The sequence below is a fragment of the Cydia splendana genome, chromosome 11 (genome assembly GCF_910591565.1).
Source record: "Cydia splendana chromosome 11, ilCydSple1.2, whole genome shotgun sequence".
NCBI classification, from domain to species: domain Eukaryota; kingdom Metazoa; phylum Arthropoda; class Insecta; order Lepidoptera; family Tortricidae; genus Cydia; species Cydia splendana.
The window spans coordinates 19,673,710-19,695,055 of NC_085970.1; the positions used below are offsets into that span (position 1 = coordinate 19,673,710).

Sequence of the window (21,346 nt, forward strand, 5' to 3'; positions counted from 1 at the left end):
ACTTAAATATATATTTTTTTGTTTTTAGTAATTATTTGTTGGTATAGCGGCAACAGACATACATCATCTGTGAAAATTTTAACTGTCTAGCTATCACGGTTCATGAGTTACAGCCTGGTCACAGACGGACAGCGGAGTCTTAGTAATAGGGTCTCGTTTTTACCCTTTGGGTACGGAACCCTAAAAATGGCAAAGATTAAAGGTCCATTTATTCAAGGGTGGTTTAAGAGAAATACATACTTGTTGGACATTAATTTATATGAATTTTAATGGTTTCCGTAGTATGAAAGCATCGAGCAAGCATATGACGAATTAAGAATAGGTACATAAACAAAAAATCTATTTCAAATTTAACCTTACAAGGTAAATACACGAATGAACAGAAAATACCTATTATGTGAACTGTCAACACAAAATTAAAATTCCTAACACCTTTTCCCAGACAAAAAATTGAAAGCCATGTCATCGGCACCCGCTAGGAAGTCAAATAATGGCATTGTTGAGTTGTATGTCTGTTCTATTCAAGTGTCACTGTCAATAACCTGGTTGTGTTCAAGTTGCTTAGCAAGTAGATTGGTTAGGCAAAACGGTAGCAAAAACGGGTATCGTCTTGGGTCGTCCCATTCGTTTTTCGTCAAGTTCTTAAATTAGTCCTATTCTGCTTTCGTCACTCATTCTACATTCGTCACAATCGTCGGTGGCTTTCAATGTAGAATGAGTGACGAAAGCAGAATAGGACTTATTTAAGAACTTGACGAAAAACGAATGGGACGACCCAAGACGATACCCAAAAACGCTCGAAATTCGTGTGCGTGAAAATGAAAAGAGTTGATGAAGTTTGACCCTAAAGGGGCCCACAGATTAACAGTCCGCCGGACGGTATCGGCCTGTCAGTTAGAACAAAATTTTGACAGTTCCGAACAACTGACAGGCCGATACTGTCCGGCGGACTGTTAATCAGTGGGCCCCTTAAAGTCAAAATATGCCTCTAAAATAGTTTAAATTGTAAAAGTTCCGAAAATAGGATTATCCGTAAAATCACGAGAAAACTAAGGCAAGCATAAATTTTCGTCATTCCTGAGATATTTACAGTAAAAAAAGCCCATTTTTTTATTACCACCCCCGGGAGTCTAGTTTTCCATATTTTAAAATAGGTATTTGTGAAACAAGTAACTAAAACTGACCAAAATACCATTCAAATGACAAGTCCTTGTTATTTTTTTTCTTCCAAAAAAGTCAATGTTTCAAGTTACTATTCTAAAAACTACCAAACTCCCAGAACGTTTTACATATTTATTTTCATAAACAAGCCTAGCACTAATTCACTAAGCGTTAGTTTAGCGTTTGGAACAACACCCTGCACTGAGGTGCCAAGTGGCAAATTTACATAAAATCTTCTCATTTATTAACAGACAAAGTTTGTTCACCGCCTAATGCAAATATGTTTATGTTTATGCTGATTAGAGTTCATTAGACGGGTGAGATGCGTAAAAGGATTTTATTTTGCATAATTATACACAAGTTTCTACCCGCAACTTCGTTTGCGTGAAATGATGATGGTCATTCATAAAAACTATCTTATGCTTCCATGAGCCTCAAACTATTTCCATACCAAATTTCAACTTAACTGGTGATAAACATAAATAAAAACTAAGCGCTGAAAAAATCTCCGCTCGCATAAAGTGGCCCATTGATTAACAGTCCGCCGGACGGTATCGGCCTGTCAGTTAAGGGGCCCACTGATTAACAATCCGCCGGACGGTATCGGCCTGTCAGTTAAGGGGCCCACTGATTAACAGTCCGCCGGACGGTATCGGCCTGTCAGTTAAGAATAAAATTTTGACAGTTCCGAACTACTGACAGGCCGATACCGTCCGGCGGACTGTTAATCAGTGGGCCCCTTTTCACTGATGTTAATGATTAAGTAGGTAAGTACTTAAGTAAACACTTTATTGTACGAAAAGAAAGGAACATGGCTACATCAGATAAAACATAAATAGGTATATGGTACAAAGGCGAACTTATCCCTAAGAGTGATCTCTTCCAGTTATTCTCTTATATGATTAAATCAGATCGGGGAAATCCTGAAGAAAGGCCAGGTCAAGAGCACCCTAAACCGGCGAGCGTGTATGAGGAATGTTATGATAGTGAAGGAAGCGAAAGAGGAAGGTATGTCAGGATCGGAGCAAGTGGAAATCCGTGGTCTCTGCCTACCCCTCCGGGAAAAATGCGTGATTATATGTATGTATGTATGTATGATTAAATCCAATTTTGGATGATAAATATAGGTATTTATTACTTAAATCTTCGAATTTCGAAGTTATGTCTACATTATCTAGTGAGTACCTAAAGACGCCAATAATCCGATATCTGACTCTAACTACTTATAATATAACTAATATACTCGTATCTTTCTGAACATTAGAATTTGCCCGATACTTATTGTTAATTTAACTCTATTGCCTAGGCAATAAAAGTTACTGGTAAGCAAAGCTACCAAAAGCGGAATGGTTAATTGTCTGGAACACATCTTAAATAAATCTCCTCTTAAACTACCATTTCACACCAATTAAGGCATAAGAAATATTGCAATATAACACGAATGTAGATCAGTCGTTGAGCGTTGAAATATGCAGTTAGTCGCAAGAGATGATCTTGATGACCATTATAAATGACTTATATTCTGTTTATGCTCCAGATGACAGTTTATGCTTCAAGGAGAGACAGATACCTATGGTTTTAAACACAAGTAGATCACGCAGTTTTGCAGGAGAGTGTTTCTTGACGTAAATCTCAATAATGATACGATTATGCTTGACAGTGCACTGTGTATAATTTGTGGTTATAATATTTCACGCAAAAAGACACTTTCAGCCGTATTCGAACTTTAAGATACGTCAAATAATAGATATGGAAACGATATGGATCAGATAGGTATGTCAGTGTTAAACAAGTGTCAAAAGTGAGGTTTCTACAAACAAAAACGTCACTTTTGACACTGACATATCCAATCTATATCGTTTCCATATCTATTATTTGACGTATCTTAAAGTTCGAATATGGCTGTTTGTATCTCCCGCGTATGATTTTCATCATGGTTATTTTTGTAAACGATTATTTAGTAATTTTTTACAAGAAGGATAATAGCTATTTAACATTGGGTACTTTGAAACTTGAATAATATAAATGAAAGGAGTTATTTCAGTAATTTTAAGAAACTGTTTGATATTTGGGAATTTCATGCTTTAGTTATTTTGAGACAAGGACAAATAAAGGCAATGGCAATATAAAATTAAGGTGCAATGACACTAAAGAAATTTACTTACAGTTCTTTATTATTTGCGATACTAAGTTGCGGCGCATGCGACGTCTAAATATGTCTTTACATTGTATGCTAAATAATGGGCTTTCAAAGTGATAATTCATCAGCGCTCACTAACTAAGATTGGCAGTAGAATATCATTATCATTAAAATGGTGTTACTGATCTGATCAGTGTCATTAATGGTTGTTAAATAAACACATTTACACGCAGCGCCTGTCATATCAAGATGAAAGGGGGAGACCGATTTAGATCTAACCATTTGTTAAGGTTTTGATCTGGTTTTGATACGACCCTGATGATCGATATTCGAGTATGTACAAGTAGTAGATACTTTAAGCACTTTCTCGTCCCTATAATCTAATACCTTTAAACGAGCAATTCTCGGAAACGGCTCTAACGATCTCGATGAAATTTGCTATATTCGGGGACAAAAATCGATCTAGCTAGGTCTTATCTCTGGGAAAACGCGCATTTTTGAGTTTTATACGTTTTGCGAGCAAAGCTCGGTCTCCCAGATGTTCTCTCTTAAGCCCCATTCAGAATCAGAATGCTTTAGGATACGTCAAATATTACGGCTAGATACGATATGGATTAGATATATCAGTGTCAAATGTGACGTTTCTTCAAACATCAACGACACATTTGACACTGACATATCTAATCCATATCGTATCTAGCCGTAATATTTGACGTATCTTAGGCCCAGTTGCACCAACCACATTTAACAGGCTGATTGACGTCAAACAGCAGTGAAGTATGAAATTTCCCATACAAATAAAAGCGAACGCTTTAACGGTGACAGACGGTTTGGTGCAACCGACCCTTAAAGTTCGAATCGGGCAGTTAATTACTATTTCGATTATAAAACCACCAAAAAACCTATGATCCAACCTTTCTATAGACAAGCATAATTGTTAATACTCGAAAGTAAAAGTCAACAAAAACGATTGGTACACTTACCACTATTATCAAACAGTTAAACGCCTTTACATCACACTAATACAACTTTCACTTAACTCCATGATAAGGCGATTAAGTGACATTACTGTGCCTAGATGATTGGGTAATGGTATTTGGTTTTAATAATAGCATTTAATTTATACCTATCTCAAATCCATACTAATATTAGGAACGTTACGTATAGGCCAAGCAATAGGAAGGAATAGAGGGAAATGCTAGGAATACAATTTTTGACTCCGTAACTTTGTTCAGACTAGTTAGGAGGTGAACATATCAAAAGTCCATAGCCCCGGTGCTGGGGGGTAGAGGGGGGGTAAGAAGGTATAATTTTTCGGTTTTTCACTTATATCTCGGAAACTTTGCGTCTTAGCGACATGACTACTTAGACAAACCGAAAACTGATAAAATTTGTTGCAAGTTTTATTTAGTCAAGTTTTTCGATATCTTGAATAGTTTTTGAGACATCCGCTCTTGAAAGTTTATTTAGGGCTCTCAATTTTATCTTGATATCTACATCAGTGAAGCTGCTAGGCCGTGTTTGGTATCATTTTCGTGTAAATCGGGGGTGCTGAATTCATGTATGGCATCATTTTTCGATGTTCGCGGTAGACCCTCTGCGGCCGAGTTTTGAATTTCTAGCACTCGATTTTAATATATCACCACTACTAGTTACTTAAATTCTACTAATAGAATTGTAAACGAGTAGTCAATACCACTATATTTCCAATTTCTATTGCTCTTGCAAAATATCAATTCACCGTTTTCCTCAGATTTTTGAGTGACGATTTTGAGCTCTCGAAATTCAAAAAGCGGCCCCCTGGCTCAAACTTCATAAGGTAGAGCTCTTTCCCACTGACGTACAGTTCTTTGCGGGTCCGGTTTTCTGCAGGATCCCGTTTTCTGTAGTATGCGTGCAGGATCCCGCAAACAGAATGCTCGCGTGTGAACGTTACTATAAAGTATGTAAACTAACGAAAAACATTTACTCAAACCCGTTAATGTGTAGGTCACACCGTCACACTGAGCAACTTTTACTATGGCACCGACCCCGAAATCGCGAAAAAAAATTTGGTTGTGTCATACATTTTGCTGGTTTAGCATTAAAATTTTCTATGGGAGAGACAATATTTTTTTCTCGATTTCGGGGTTGGTGCCATAGTAAAAGTTGCTCAGTGTGACCCATTCATTAACGGGCTTGAATAAATGTTTTTCGTTAATTTACATACTGTATTAGCTCGTATACCTACTACTAAAACGGGATCCTGCAGAAAACCGTACCTCGTAGTGTGTTAAGCGGAACAACATTTGCTGCTCCAGTGATTGAATGATGAAGTGGCACGTTTCCGGTTCAGCATGCATGCCGATCAATTAAGCAAAATACACGAACATATGCGCACGCACATATTATATTGTGTAACAATCAATTATCAATCGATGGCGCGAAACGGATGATTGATTTACATATGTACTCTTGGTTTTACAAATTCTACCCTTTTTGTCACACTTATATTGACTTATTTTAAAAACTTAAAAACATTAACTTTCTTTGGATTAAAAAAAATGTTTAGTGGAACTTTAGCAATTCACCTAAATATATCATATGGGAATTTCTGTTTAAAGTTGTACCAAGTACCGTAACAAAACGGGCAACAAAACTTTGTATGAAATTTTGGGGACACCTTTTTTCTTGTATTAGGATCGAAAGAGCTCGTGATTCTGAGTGGAAATAATATGGCACGTATTTAACCGGTCAACTAATCGAATCTGGGTAGTTAAAAAAATAGAAATGGGTACTAAAATTAATAGTTTGGCAACAAAAACGGAGCCTTAAAATATATCAATATGAGTTGTATTTTAATGCCGTTACAGCTTTTGATTATTTTTAGGCAGGTACCAAGTATTTATTTGGCAACTGAATTATTATATTGGAGACCATTTACGAAGCACATTTTAAAAAGAAAACGACTATCTATTAATTCAAAAATGAAGTTCTTTTAAAATATTTTGCTTTGTCATTACACGGTCAACCTAACACGCTCCTCCTCGCTTTGCTCGTCGTCGCACCTATCTGTTGACTCTAGCAGAACACAGTGGTAACTATTGAAATTAGTAATTAAAAATTTAAAGATCTAATAGTATAATGGCCAAGTAGGCGTTTCATGATTAGAAATTTCGACTATAAGTATACAGGTGTTTTGTGTAAAAAGTGACCAATATTCATTAAATTTAACTACTTTCGTGTTAAAATACTACCTACCTGAAACGACATGCTCAGTTATGACTATAGTTGATTACTTAGGCGTGAACAACTAGATGACATACTAAATTTTATGATCGCTTTACAATATTAGTTGTAAATTAATTATTTTAGTCGCCAACCTATCACTTTAAGTTCCCTATAATTTTTTTGGGTGGCTTGATTTTGCTGCCAGTTTTTTTAATAATATGATGTTTATATTTGAGGCTAATATATTTTTTTTGGCGCTAAAATATTAATGCACAGCCAAATTATATTATTATATGCCCAATGAAAGTTCCTGTTTAATATTTTAGTTCCCCGGTTAATAATAAGCCAAGTGATATCATCATCATCATCATCATCATATCAGCCAGATGACGTGCACTGCTGGTAATAATATAAAAATTCCAAAATCTAAAATGTACCTAAGTTTAAATATAAATGCCCACATTTAAAGAACATAAATATGTATGTGAAAACGCCTGGAGGAGCTATTGGTCCATGAAACATCTCATGAAAGGTGATCTCCCATTATCACTTAAGAGGAGACTCATGGACATGTGCATACTTCCAATTCTCACCTACGGTGCACAAACTTGGTCTTTGACAGCGTCTCAGAAGTCCAAACTCGGGGTTTGCCAGCGAGCCATGGAGCGCAGCATATTAGGTGTAAAATTAATGGATCGTATCCGGAACACCACGCTGCGCTCAAGAACACAAGTCATCGATGTAACTCGGAAAGCGGCTAAGCTGAAGTGGGACTGGGCTGGCCATGTCTGTCGTATGCCGAGTGAGCTGTGGGCCAAGATTACCACAGAGTGGCAGCCCAGCTCAAAACGGGGATTTGGCAGACCACGTCGGCGATGGCGAGACGAGCTAGACTCCTTTTTAAAAGAATGGCCGAAGACTGCTCAAAACCGGGAAGAATGGAAAAAACGGGGGGAGGCCTTTGCCCAGCAGTGGGACACAACAGGTTCTCAATAATAATAATAATAAATATGTATACCTATTTAAAATTTCTAGATCCTAAACTTCTACGGTAAAAGCACTTAGATGTTTTTACTATTTCGTGAGTAGTTTTTGTTTATCATCCTCGCGTGTCATTTACGTTTCAATTCTACTTACTTGCCATAGTAAATTAAAATCAATGTCACACCGGCTATGTGTAAGAAATTTACTACAGTACATACCATACTCGCAAACAGTTGAAAAGTAGACAGATCGCATTCGCAGTCTATCATAATTAAAAATGTTACAGTATCATTCAATGTCAATACTACAAATACTACAAGAAACTATTTTATCTCCTTGAAATCATATAAGTCACAATTGACGATTGCACGAAATTAAATTCTAACCAATTTTAAATAAAGTTTTAAATCGCATAGCTTGTATGAAAGATGTGACAGTTTAAAAAAAAGTGTGCTAAGAAAAAAGCAACAATAGTCGCACGATCTTCACTGGTGCGATTACACTGGTAGGTGCCGTATAAATTGAACTGTATTGCTAGGGTAGTAAAGTGTAGTATGCCTTGAAGTAAAATGGCCGAACTATTTGCGAACTCTTTGTTACGTCAGTGGCGCGCGCGCCGACCTGAGGCCACTTTCTCGCGCACAGAGGCACTGGCTACTTACAGTAGGCGATCAATAAAAACGATAAGTATAAAAAGTAATGACTTTTAGACACACAAACAAACATCATTATCAGAAGGCACTCTATTGCACAGAATATAACTTCAAAAAATTTGGCGCTTGTACTTTAGTAAAAAAGAATCAAAATAAAACTCGGCATCCTTACATTTTCTGAAAAGTTAAAAGAGTAACGTTCGTAAGCGAACTGGTGGAATCCTTACTGTGTTATGCCGATATTTATTAGTTTTATTACTAAGTACATACATAATTTATACGAATTTGTCTTTATAGTTCCCATTTGATATTCGCACATTAATTAGTATTTGTAGGTTAAACAGAAAATAATAATAAATCGTTCTTTCTTAGTTTTTGACGATTGTGATGTAAATTCTTATAATTTTGGCTTAGGCAAAGTTGTACTGTAATTTATTTCATGAAATAAATAATCTGATCTAATCTAATCTAATCTAATCTAATCAAGCACTAGGTAAGTGCTCAACAACTAACAAACATTGACATTGCTGACGGAAAGTTTCCGAAGACAAAATTTAAACTCTTGAATTCCTGTGAACTTTTCGAAAAGTTTTCAAAAGCTATTCCACACTTTTTCAATGTTTCTGCATCTTGCATATCAGATGTTTTAACCTAGCCAACGAGAATTTCACGACTGACCTACTGTCTTCCACTGACCTACTGTCTTCCTGTACCAACTCGCGGTTAGGCGTCTGTCACACTGCGGTAAAAAACTATTACCCCAGACATCTCTGTCGCATTTGCGGTCGTTTAACGCGACGTGATTGACGGGTTGGGGACTTCCTTGTCTAGCTTTAGTATTAGATTTTAGAACGGTTTATTGCGTAAAGCCCCTTTTAATAAAATTAATATCTGGGAGACCGAGTTTTGCTCGGAAAACATATATAAAAACTCAATGTCTATGTAGATATTTTATTTCATTAGGATCATTAAAATAAAAATTGCCAAGCTTGCATTTTATTATGCAATATGGCCCAGGGCCTAGGTGACCATTTTAAAATGATCTAAACATAAAGTTATTGCTATGTATGTAAAAGTGTGTGCAGATTTTGAACACTTCACCCGACTTAGTGGCTTCAGCATTAATTATGATGGTCATATCACGCCGATAACCGCATCCATCATACGTCCGGAAATGTATTTATAACTTAGGTCTTTATTTAACTCAAGTTTAGGTAATCTTTAATTTATTTGCTCGTAAATATTTATAAGTTCAATGATTATTCATTTATACACGTGTAAGCTTGCCTAATGACAGGTTCACACCGTAAACAATAGAAGTCATTAGTGATTTATTAGTAAACAAACAAATCGACTTATCGATTTAGTTTCACGCCCACCTGTGAGCTCATTCCACCATATAACCTCGATACTCTGACATCTGCGATTTTGATAGCCCTGACTGTGCCAGTGTTATTTTAAACATCAAAGTTCTATGAAATTATGACGTATTAAATAAACACTTGCACAGTCTGTGCTGTCAAAATCGTTGCAGAGTTATCTTGGTCTAACTTTAATTTGGTCGGTGATCTTTGAAAGAGCTAGTGTTGGCTAAGACCCTAGTCTTTTGTGTTCTCTGTTTTTACAGGTTCTATAGCTCCAATCCATTCCATAGTATAATATATAATATTAAAATTAAAAAGGCGAAGTGTGTCTGTCTGTCTGTCTGTCTGTTACCTCTTCACGCTCAAGCCGCTGAACCGATTTAGTTGAAATTTGGTATAGAGATAGTTTGAGTCCCGGGGAATGACATAGGATAGTTTTTATGTCGGAAATCATCCCTGAAGAGAGTGCAAAGGGGGGTGGAATTGAAACAGTTAATGAATTGCCTAATAATTGAAGTAGGTAAGCAATGCGCGAATTGAATTATTGCTATTTGCATTATCCAGGCGCTATACCTACTTTAGCTGCTGTTACTAATTCCACGCAGACGAAGTCGCGGGCAAAAGCTAGTTATATTTATACATCTAGGTAAGAATTGTAGATCATACAATTTGATACAAGTTATATTCCCAAAAAATTTTTCATGCGGTCAACCGTTTTAAAGCTAGAGGGCACAGATGGCGACAACTCAGCGTTTGCGGTCTCATACAAAATTAATGAGTCATCTTACATGCTCCATCTACAAGTGGTCTGTGAAGGAACAGAGGCGTGCATATGAATAAGCTCGTTGCAAAACGTGTGGGTGCCAAGGATAGCCGTCCATCTAGATTCCCACGAGAGTATTTACCACACCATTTGTTAATTTATCATAAGTAAATAAACGTTTACAATAACAAAACATGTGCCTTTAAAAACTGAGGAGTTCCCTCAATTCCTCATGGATCTCACCATCAGAACTGCACCAAATGTGGGACCACCTTGGAGGTAGGTAAGTAGTTCCTTTTGAACAAAAAATAAATCATTTAAATCGGATCACGGGTCTCGGAGTAATCGATGAAAATACATAAAAAAATATCAAACCGAATACAGAACCTCTATAGAAAGAGTTCTATGAAATTGAAGTCGGTTAAAAATAAACCCATTGCCTCGGGCTAGTACTCAAGGCTAGGCTAGTAACCGGGGCGTCATGTCATAATGATCGCGATCCCAGTACGCCTCCCCAAACGACACATTGTGGGAAACGCCGGTGTGGGTTTAGTGGGTAGGCTCAGATTCACCAGCATTTATTCACCATAAAGTATCATAAGGATTATCTACATTGTATATTCCTCCCCCTATTTCTCAGTAGAAAGAGCCGGGAGAGTCGTACATACGTGGTACATACACCTCGAAAACGGGTCCACCCCAGGCCCGGGGTGACGACGTGTACAGTGCATAATTATTTTCCTTCGTATTTCCACGGAAACGTACGAACGCGTCTTGCTATTTCAGTCAGTCTCGGTACAAAAGGTAGGTACTGAGGTTGAGTGAAGTAGCATGACAAGTACGAACGTTTCCGAGAAAATACGATGGAAAACAATTATGCATTACACCCGTAAATGCATTCCGACACCATCTAAAAAATGTTACATAAAAGTTTTTCAATCTTCCATTTGACATGCATCTTAAGTATTAAGGGGCCCACTGATTAACAGTACGCCGGACGGTATCGGCCTGTCAGTTGTTCGGAACTGTCAAAATTGACAGGTCGATACCGGCGGACTGTTAATCAGTGGGCCCCTTTATGCTCAGCTTCAAATGTAACCAAACTAATAAATGTAGTAACGAGATGACAGGTACCATTTATAACAACATGAAGACTAATCATGTAGGATTATTACAAAAGCTTAAGCCAGATATGCCTACATCGTCACTTTACACTATCGCCTACGGAAAAACAGTTTGTTATCATTTTAAAATGCTTAATGTCCCAGCGCGCATAAGTTGTTCGCAGAAATCGCGAAGCGTCTGGTTGACGTAACTGGTGACCGAAGAGCTGGCGGCTACCTCGCACAACGTATCAGCATTGCGATACAGCGAGGAAATGCCGCCAGCATCCTTGGTACAATGCCTCAAGGGTCTATTTTAGATTTAAGCTAGTTATTAATTTCGTTTAGTAGTACCATTGTATATACATGGTGTGTCTGACCATGGGGCTTTAAATCCAGGGCTTGATTTTACTCGCTAAACTGAGCTACTTTTACTATGGGACCAACCCTAAAATCGGGGATAAATGTTTGGCTTTTCCATAGAAAACGTCGACATCTGATCAGCCAAAATGTATGGAAAAGTAAAAATTTTGGGGGGTTGGTGCCATAGTAAAAGTAGCTCAGTTTAGCGAGTAGAATCGAGCCCTGGATTTAAAGCCCCATGGTCAGTAACACACTGTATATTGTATTTCCAAAATTCGTCATTAAATGCTTTAATTAATAACTAGTTGTAACCGCCTTGCAGGTCAGGATTTCGACGACTCAAATAAAAATCTGCAATTCTTAGTGAACTGATATAATCTTCCAAAGTACCTACTGTTTTACAAGGCTTCTTTGACAAAACCGTTAAATGCAGAAGTGGTGGTTATTGTATGGAGGATGATGAATAAGTACTATTATAGCCTCCTAAGGCCCAGCCATACAAATTAAAAATGCAAAATTTGGTTCCAATCGAATATGATTTAAATTTAATTGAACTGAATAAGTACTACCTATAGATAGGACCTTGGGCCTTAGGAGGATAGCATAGTTTTAGATTTTATACAAATAAAAGGTTGCATTCGCAACATTAGTACTTATTTAAACATTATATATGACGCTGATATTAAAAGAGGCGATAATGTAAATAATCACCTTGCTAAAACGCCAAAATATCAAATTCTTTATTTTATCTAAAACCAAAGATCCGAATGATTTATTTATGACGCCTATACAACATAAACATTTATTATGTCATCTCCAAACAAGTTAGACAATCAACAAGACTATTTTTATTACATCCATTAGTATAATAATATTCGCTAATCCTGTCCATTATAAAAATTCGTGATCTATGAAAATTAGCACATTCCTATCTAATTTCTAAAAAACCAGCAGTGATAAAATTGAATCGCAAAATGACCTCACGTGTATAGTTTTACTGAATAAAGTTTTCCAAAAGCCAGGTGAAATTATACCTTGTATCACTGATATAAGATTGACATTTGCACGATTATTTGACCAAATATGTAATAAAATTGATAAACTGCCTCAGTATATGGGCGTTGACCTGGCGGCCAACATTATGCCTATTAACGTGTTTATAATGGTTTACTGATCTTGCTGTTACCATGGCTGTTGCCTACTTAAGCAGACGTTTTTAAATAAGATATTGAATTTTAATTTAGCAAATTATATCATAAGGAAGGAAAGCCGAAAACATACGAATGTATATACAATGTGTATTTATTGCACGCCTTCCCAAATGGTTTGAAATTCGGTATAGGTAGAGATAATTCGAGTCCAGTTTTATCACGGATGTCATCATTCTATGCAAATGAAGTCGCGGCAGAAGCTAGTCTTGCAGGAATCTGTACACAGTAGCATTAAAAATCTGGGTTATACAGATGTCGTATAATCCGCTTTTTGCACACCTATAATTCTCCCTAACGATCCTTATGCAACAGATTTAAAACATTGATCCGTATAACGCAACTGAAGAGTCGTGGGAACATCGAACGAATGTAAAGTTTAAACCATTCATTCACTTTTATTCATCATTAAATAATGAATTTAATGATGTTATTCAATCTACAATTAATTGGGGTTTTTGTAAGTGAGTTGTTAATGGAGTGTCTTTTGTCATGGAGATAGTTAATTCAAGCCATTCAGTAATCTAGATGTCAAAAGACTATACTAATGAAGCCTATATCAATGTGAAAACAATTAGCTGAAATAGCTTGACGACGTGCTCTAATGGATAGGGACGAATTTAATATTAGAAATTCATGAATTAGTTTAATATGGACACGTAAAAAGTTTTAAATACAGGGCATATTGGCTTCTCTACACCATCGGCAATGATGGCCCACGGCCCATTACAGAATGGGCAACGATTCCATCGTGCATCGTGCACGCGCACAATCATGGCCGCCACATCCTTTGTAAGAAATGTAAGAAAGTAGACATAGACATAGACATTTATGTTCTATCTGATCTAAGGGCGAACTTATCCCTAAGAGGGATCTTTGCCCGAAAACCGACACTATGGCGATTACGCTCCATCATCGCCGAACGCCGAACATGGGCTACTGTAGGCCATTAAGCCCTCCACACGATCGGGATCACCTGCAATCGCCCATCATGGCCAATAATATTCTTCTTGATGAAGATGGCCAATAATGTAGAGCAGCCATTAGATTTTTCTTATAGAACTTCCAGCTTTTTAAAAAGTACGCCACGTCCACATGAATGGATTTAGACCCAGTCGCGGATTTGCAGTCTTTGCCCCAGGCCCTGGAGCCGCCCCTTTCTCAGCAGCTCAGCACCCATCAGATTGACTATATTTTGAGTTATTTCTTGTTATCATCGGCGAATTTTTTGTCACAATTCGCACATCCGCCAATGTTTAGACCCCATTGGTTTAAAATACATGTGCGGGAATCGACCAATGGCATATTGGTTGTAAATGTTGTAATCCATCGGAGCGGAGAACAGAATCTGATGTGAATTATAACCAATCCCCAGTGGAAATGCAACCTAAATATTGCCAAAACTTTTAAGTGTCCCTGTGCACAATCTCCTTAGAGCATTTAATCTGGAGTCGCCTTTAAGAGCTAACCCCTCTGCCGAAAAACTTGCACAGTTGCGCAAACTTTTGTATGGACTGACATGGCTATTTCTACGTTACGTACAAATCATGTAGAAATAGCAATACATTTGACGTTAATATCGCCCCTCCCCCGCAAAAATCGGCAGACTGTTTCGTACAGAAAATGACAGCCATGACGTCTCCAATTACTAGATGCTCTAAGACAATCTCTGAGAAAAAAAATACTCTCGTTTCCAGTGTTACCATTTCACTTCACCCATTAATCTCAAACTTTTTCCGAACATTCTCAATTTTCCTTTCATCGTTTCAAGAATCCACAGCTAGTTCATTGACTACACCCCCAACTTTACTTACACAAAAGCCTAAATCGTATGAAAATAGCTGTCAGTTACAACCTTGTTTAATCAAGTGATAATTCCAATGTGCGTGAAGGAATTACGTATAGATTGCCTTTAATCGGCAAGTAAGCGATTCATCAATGCGCTAAAGAAGTTGGATTATGACTAAATTTTGATGTAACTGGGTGTAATAGAGTATGAGAGAGTGCGTTTGAGAAAAACCGGCTATCAAGTGCGAGTCGGACTCGCGCACGAAGGGTTCCGTACCATTACGCAAAAAACGGCTAAAAATCATAAGAATAAGAATCAGAATGGTTTATTGCCACATACATGAAAAATAACATATAGTTAGAATTACTTAAGTACTTACATAATAAAATACAACCGTTAAATTATCAATTTATACAGATTTTTGTATTAGGCAAAGGGTTCCAGTCTCAGCGTGTGCCAGGCCTAGATGCCCGGCGCTGGTTTTCAGACCGGTTCCTCATGTTTGTTGTATGGGAGCCCCACTTAAATATTTATTATATTCTGTTTTTAGTATTTGTTGTTATAGCGGCAACAGAAATAATCTTTGAAAATTTCAACTGCCTAGCTATCACGGTTCATGAGACAACCTGGTGAGTCTGGTGACAGACAGACGCACAGACAGATAGACGGACAGACAGACAGACAGACGGTACAGCAGAGTCTTAGCAATAGGGTCCCGTTTTTACCCTTTGGGTACGGAAACCTAAAAAAAGATCTATTAATGAAGCCACATTCGTGAGGAGTTTTGATAAATTGATGGCTAAAGTAATGTTTTAATATGAGTTACAACTACCTATAATTACGGGTTTAACGAACTTAGGCACCGCTATACAATCGAAATTACGCTCTCATTTTAAAACGACATGGTTATATCGACGACGAGATCCGTAGACGAACTAAAGTCGCCGACATAGCCCACCGGATTAGCAAGCTGAAGTGGCAATGGGCAGGCCACATTGCACGCAGAGAAGATGACCGGTGGGGTCGAAAAGTGCTCGAGTGGAGACCACGGACTAGCAAGCGCAGCGTAGGACGTCCACCCACAAGATGGACAGAACCCGGAAGACGCTGGATGCGGGTCGCTTCCAACCGGTACGTATGGAGGTCCAAATGGGGAGGCCTATGTTCAGCAGTGGACGTCTTATGGCTGAGATGATGATGATGATATCACATGAAATTTGTTATATATTGTAATACGAATAAATTAGAGCGAGTAAGTAGAAGCTTTGCATACAAAAGGCGAGTTGTTCAAAATTACCTTGACACGCTAGTCGCGTCAAGATCATTTTGAACACCTCGCCCGCTTAGCAACTTCTGCTGCTGACTGTGTAACAATGTACTAACTAGTATAGGGATCGAAATTTTCCGTTTCTACGATGAAATTTTCCTTAAATTTCTGAGAAATTTCCGAGATCTTTCCAACTGTTAGATTTTTTTAGGAACTTTCACATCTGTATCTATATTAGGTAATACTCAAATTTCACCTTTTTATACGAATATATAAGCAAAGTATGAAAAGGCATTAAAGACTTATCTGTTTCAAAGATATGTATCACATTCGACGACATTGCGACGTAGGCGTTATTACAATAGTAATAACGCCTACAATACCATTTTAGCATAAAAAATGGTTATATAATTGCATTAACATAAACATTCCAAACAGATTACCGATGATACAGTCCATATGTCAACCATAGACAAAGAAATGATAAGACACGAATAATATTATAGCCACAAAGACAGCTAAAATATTGGTGGTGGGATGTTTAGCGACCTGTCTGGCCTAGTCGGTAGTGACCCTCTGCCCGATTCGAACTTTAAGATACGTCAAATATTACGTCTAGATACGATATAGATTAGATATGTCAGTGTCAAAAGTGACGTTCTTTGAAGAAACGTCATATTTGACACTGACATATCTAATCTATATCGTATCTAACCGTAATATTTGACATATCCCTAAGTTCGCATCGGGCCGTGTTTCTAAGCATACAAATTTCAGGGTCCAGATTATCATAATGCATTGCATACGTTGCGCACGTGGGCTAGTGTGTCTCTAGCTTTAATGTTGCATGTTTGTTGTTATACGTTAGCAACGCCTGTTACTTTGTAGAAAAACGAGATTTTTGCATTTGATTATCGTTCAATTCACGATTTAGATTTCCTCTTTTGACCTTTTCGCTAATCGAATTTTGGCCATATTTTGTCACGTTTATTTTTGAATGCCAAAACGTGGCGTAAATTTTTAGAACGTTAAACAAGATTTTACAAGTTTTAAGTTCTTGGTTTAAAATTATACATATTTATTATGTTATCTCAAATAACATAAATCTGTCACACAGGATAGAGACATTTCGCGTACGCGGTTGCGGGTGAATATTGGATTTGGTTTTCACCGTGTTATGGACAAGGTAAAACGCCGAGATCTGAGAGAGATGTTATTTATTTGTTTTTTTTTGGAAAAAAATTACCACAATCTCACCTGATGGTAAGTGCCGATGCAGTATATTAAAATGTGACGTGTGTGATACCTATTCATGTATGAACCCGCGCCAGAGTCAGCAAAACGCGCATGAAAGATGCGGATAGTTCGAAAAACTTGCCCAGCTAGAAGATATTGATGTCAATTTTAGCCAGTCTTTCTCCGAGACCACGGAGACAATGCCGTACTTAAAAAAATTAGAGGTAAAAGCGTAAGCGGAACTTGAAGTAAATTTGACAGATGGATACGCTAGAGGACAAAATATTTCAAAATTAGGTACCACTAAACAAAACTACACTCCAAAATCAATAGTTTTTTCACCCTTATTCAAATTTATGACGTGATTTAAACGACATAGAGTAGTATGTGTATATCTGACGATACATAAGGTATACCCGCAGGGCCGTCTTAAACTATGCTGGGGCCCCTGGGCACATAAGAATTTGGGTCCTTTTTGGAAAGTAAAGAAAGTTAAATTAAACTAATATTTTTCTACAATGATTTTCTATTTACTATGGGTAATCAAATATAGGTACTGTTACTGGCTGTCCTTCGGGGCCCCCTGAGGATGGGGGCCCTGGGCACGGGCCCCGTGTGCCCTTATGGTAAAGATGGTACTGTATACCCGGGTAAGACCGGACTATTTTTCAGCGAGTTGGAAGGACGTCACAAAAAACTATATTACTTACACTAACTTTTACCTCCGAATGTTTATTAAGTCAATAATAATGTGTGAAACTCGTGAAAATTCAAACAGTTCATAACTAAAGTACTTACATAGTCAGAGAGACTCTTCATGCCGTACGGGAACCGTTCCCGATCCGGCACCAGCCTGCCGCGAGGGTCCCGTTCCCTCTCTGGCCAGCAATCGTCCACGTTGATGTATTCGTATCCCGCCGCCGCGTAGCCCTCCGATACGAGGATATCCGTCATTGTTCGGAATAGTCGGTCACTGGAAATAAGAAGTTTGACTGAAATTTTACAAAATATTGTCCTCGGTTACCGCAATAGTTACTCATGGAATAGTTAAAACGATTGAAACTGATTATATCGCGTATATATAACCCCGCGCACGATGTAATCCGTTTCAATAGTTTTATTTCATAAATTTTACAAGCCAGTGGCGTAGCTAGGCGTGGGCGAAATGGCCTCGCGGGAGGCCCCTTCGGGCACATTGAAAGAAAAGGGCCTCGCAGATGCGACTTCGCCCACGGCTAGATTAGTTCACGCTAATACCTACGCCACTGTTACAAGCTTTTATTTAACTTGCAATGTTTGTATGTTGGGGTCAAATCTTGCAAGTTAAATTAGACCCATTTCCCACTATTCGATTGAGCTGAGATTTCACATTCATATGTAACTTGGGTGACAATGCAATATTATGGTACCATCGAGCTGATCTAATGATGGAGACAGGAGATGGCCATAGGAACTCTGTAATAAAATTTCAAACATCGGATCACGTCGTGACGTACATCAGTCGAATCGTGGGCATATATGTATTAGGTATATCGCATGCTAAATTATGCGTTATCGTTACCCAACGCATGCTAATCTGGATCTGTTGCAAACTCGAACCCGCTTCCTTGGACGGTAATCATTCATGCAATGCGAAACATTTAAACTTGTTGAAAAATAATCTCATAGTAACTATAATCACGGAAAACATATACATTATGATCCTTGCAGTTGACTACGAAGCTAAAGGGCCACAAGTCTTAAGTAGGCGCCAGTAATAGAATTTTGTGCAATATACTCGTATATTATAGGTTCCCAAATAAAGGGGGCATGAGGAAAACGTCATGTTCCGCGCCTTGTACTTATTGAGCTCTCAGGTTATCATAGGTTTTAAGTTCGCATTGATCTTTTTAGGTACCTATACACATATGCACATTGCAATATGCGGGTCCACACAAAACGAGCCGCCTCGTGAGGAAATTGCCGCGCGAAGCAGCTCGGTCTGTGTAGACGTGCCTCGGCCGCATTGTCTCGGGCAAAGGGCCTAATCACGTACAGCTACTAACGTCATCCCGAAAACTAGTGCTATCTGAAGAATTGCTATACGGCTGCCTTTCCACTGAGGCGGAGATGAGAGGAATCAACCAATAGCTTGGACGCTATCTACTGGAGCGGAGAAGAGATGTCGAATGTTATTGGTGGAAAGGCAGCTTAACGTGTCGGGGATGGAACGCACGCTCCGAGCGGGGCTGATTTAGACGGCGCGCGAACTCGCATGCGATTTTAGTTACCTTGCGGACTGTTGATTACGTCAAATTCAACCGACCGATCAAAAACCGCAATGTAATGAAACTCGCATGCAAGTTCTCGCATCATCTAAATGAGCCCCTACGTACACGCTCGAAGTTGACGTCGACCATTACATTGGTGACCAAACATTATAGTAGTTGGCGCCATTTGTACACTTAGCGCGTGCATTTCGTGGCCTTCAAGTACTCATAAACTTATAACTTACCTTATACAATTCTCAGGATCATTCTTACAGTCAGTGTTGCACCTAAACCGTTCCCAGGCCAACCACCCCATCGGCGGCGTCAGGGCCAGACCATTGTCCAGCGCTAAACTCCTCCCCACCACACACAACACGAAGGTCCATACCGCCACTGACGCCATCGCGGAAATACTAGTGTTATCTAGAGAAGTCTATACTCATAGTTTGGTACACTGTTGGATTTGGAGACGCGGAGACGTCAGGCATGTGACAGGTTATCTGTAACAAAGAGAAGGTTTTTTGTAAAACGGTTGGTTTTCATAGGTTTAATAACTTTAATAGAGTTAGACCAAGAAAAATTTATAGCAGACGCAGTGCAAGTGTTATTTCAAACGTCAAAGTTCTATGAAATTATGACGTATTAGGTAAATAACACTTGCACTGCGTATGCCATCAAAATCGCTGCAGACTTTTCTTGGTTTAACTCTATAATAAAATAAAATAAAATATTGTTTTTAAATGTTGTGTTTAGTGTTTGATATTTAAGGGCACTGGTATATTATATTTTTTACGGTTAATTTATACATAAGTATTTAAAGTAAGTTTGTTAATAAAAACCTGAAAATTATAATCGAACAGTAGTAAGTATAATAGCCAATAATGGCAACTATTTTTATTTTGTCAAATTATTTGAAGTGTACGTCAAGGTAGGTACTTACTTTACTCTTTGGTCAAGACGAAGCAATTTCTACGAAATATCGCGAAATAGTTGGCACAAAATTAAATGTGGGTTAGAAAATCGTTACTCGTATTTTAACATTTTATTGCTGTGCGTGTAAATGTTCAATATATTCGTCTTTCTTCGTATTACTAATTGTTTAAATAACAGGAGAAAGTGAATCTGTAACACACGTTTGTCTGTGTATAACAACTTTTGGCTATGTGTTTTCAAGAAGAAACTAATAAATAATAACACCACCCTTTAGGCTAAATTCATGGATGCATCGCCAAAGTTTCAAGGTTTGAAATATAAAATAGTAGATAAAGTAGTAAATAGAAAGTCCATCCATATCATGGTATAATAATATACTCCGCCTGGTACTCCATTCCCGTCTTTTCTAGGTCACCTAACTGACACGGGCCTACGTCATCATGCGACAGCGCTATATGATAATATGCGATAGCGCTATATATAGCGGCCATGTTGTTGTGACGTAGCCCCGTGTCACTCTGGGAATGGAATACCATGTTTTATTAGACTATGATCCATATTAAGTGATCAGCAACGCAGGCTTCGTCAAGTGGACATAAAAGCAGGTTTGAGTAATTTTTACTAATACTTCTTAAATGTAATTTAAATACAAATAGATAACTGGGTCACCAAGTATGTTTTGTCGCAACTTAATACCTACATATCTACGTCTATTTATTTTATTCTTCACGCTAAGATTTTGATTCGATCGAAAATGAGTGTCTTTTTCTATCTGGAGTGCCGTAACAAAATATACTTAATGTACTTATTTATGTTTAGTTTGATATCCTACGCTGTATAACGGTTTAATATACATTGTATTACAAGAATATGTTGATCAGAGTATAAGTTCCTGTTATCATTCTCAGTTGAAGGTTAATAAT

General features: G+C 37.9%; 1 protein-coding gene across 2 annotated transcripts in view; it reads right to left on the reverse strand.

The window, feature by feature from the left end:
• The window catches only part of LOC134794910 (alpha-N-acetylgalactosaminidase), a 94,173-nt gene that overhangs the window by 36,540 nt on the left and 36,287 nt on the right, over positions 1-21,346 (reverse strand). For both annotated transcript variants that reach the window (XM_063766762.1, XM_063766763.1), the window contains exons 2-3: positions 19,736-19,990; positions 18,040-18,214 (exon numbers count right to left, since the gene is read on the reverse strand). In XM_063766762.1, coding sequence (XP_063622832.1) covers positions 18,040-18,214; positions 19,736-19,893 — 333 coding nt within the window. In that variant the 5' untranslated portion in view covers positions 19,894-19,990. The remainder of the gene's footprint in view (positions 1-18,039; positions 18,215-19,735; positions 19,991-21,346) is intronic.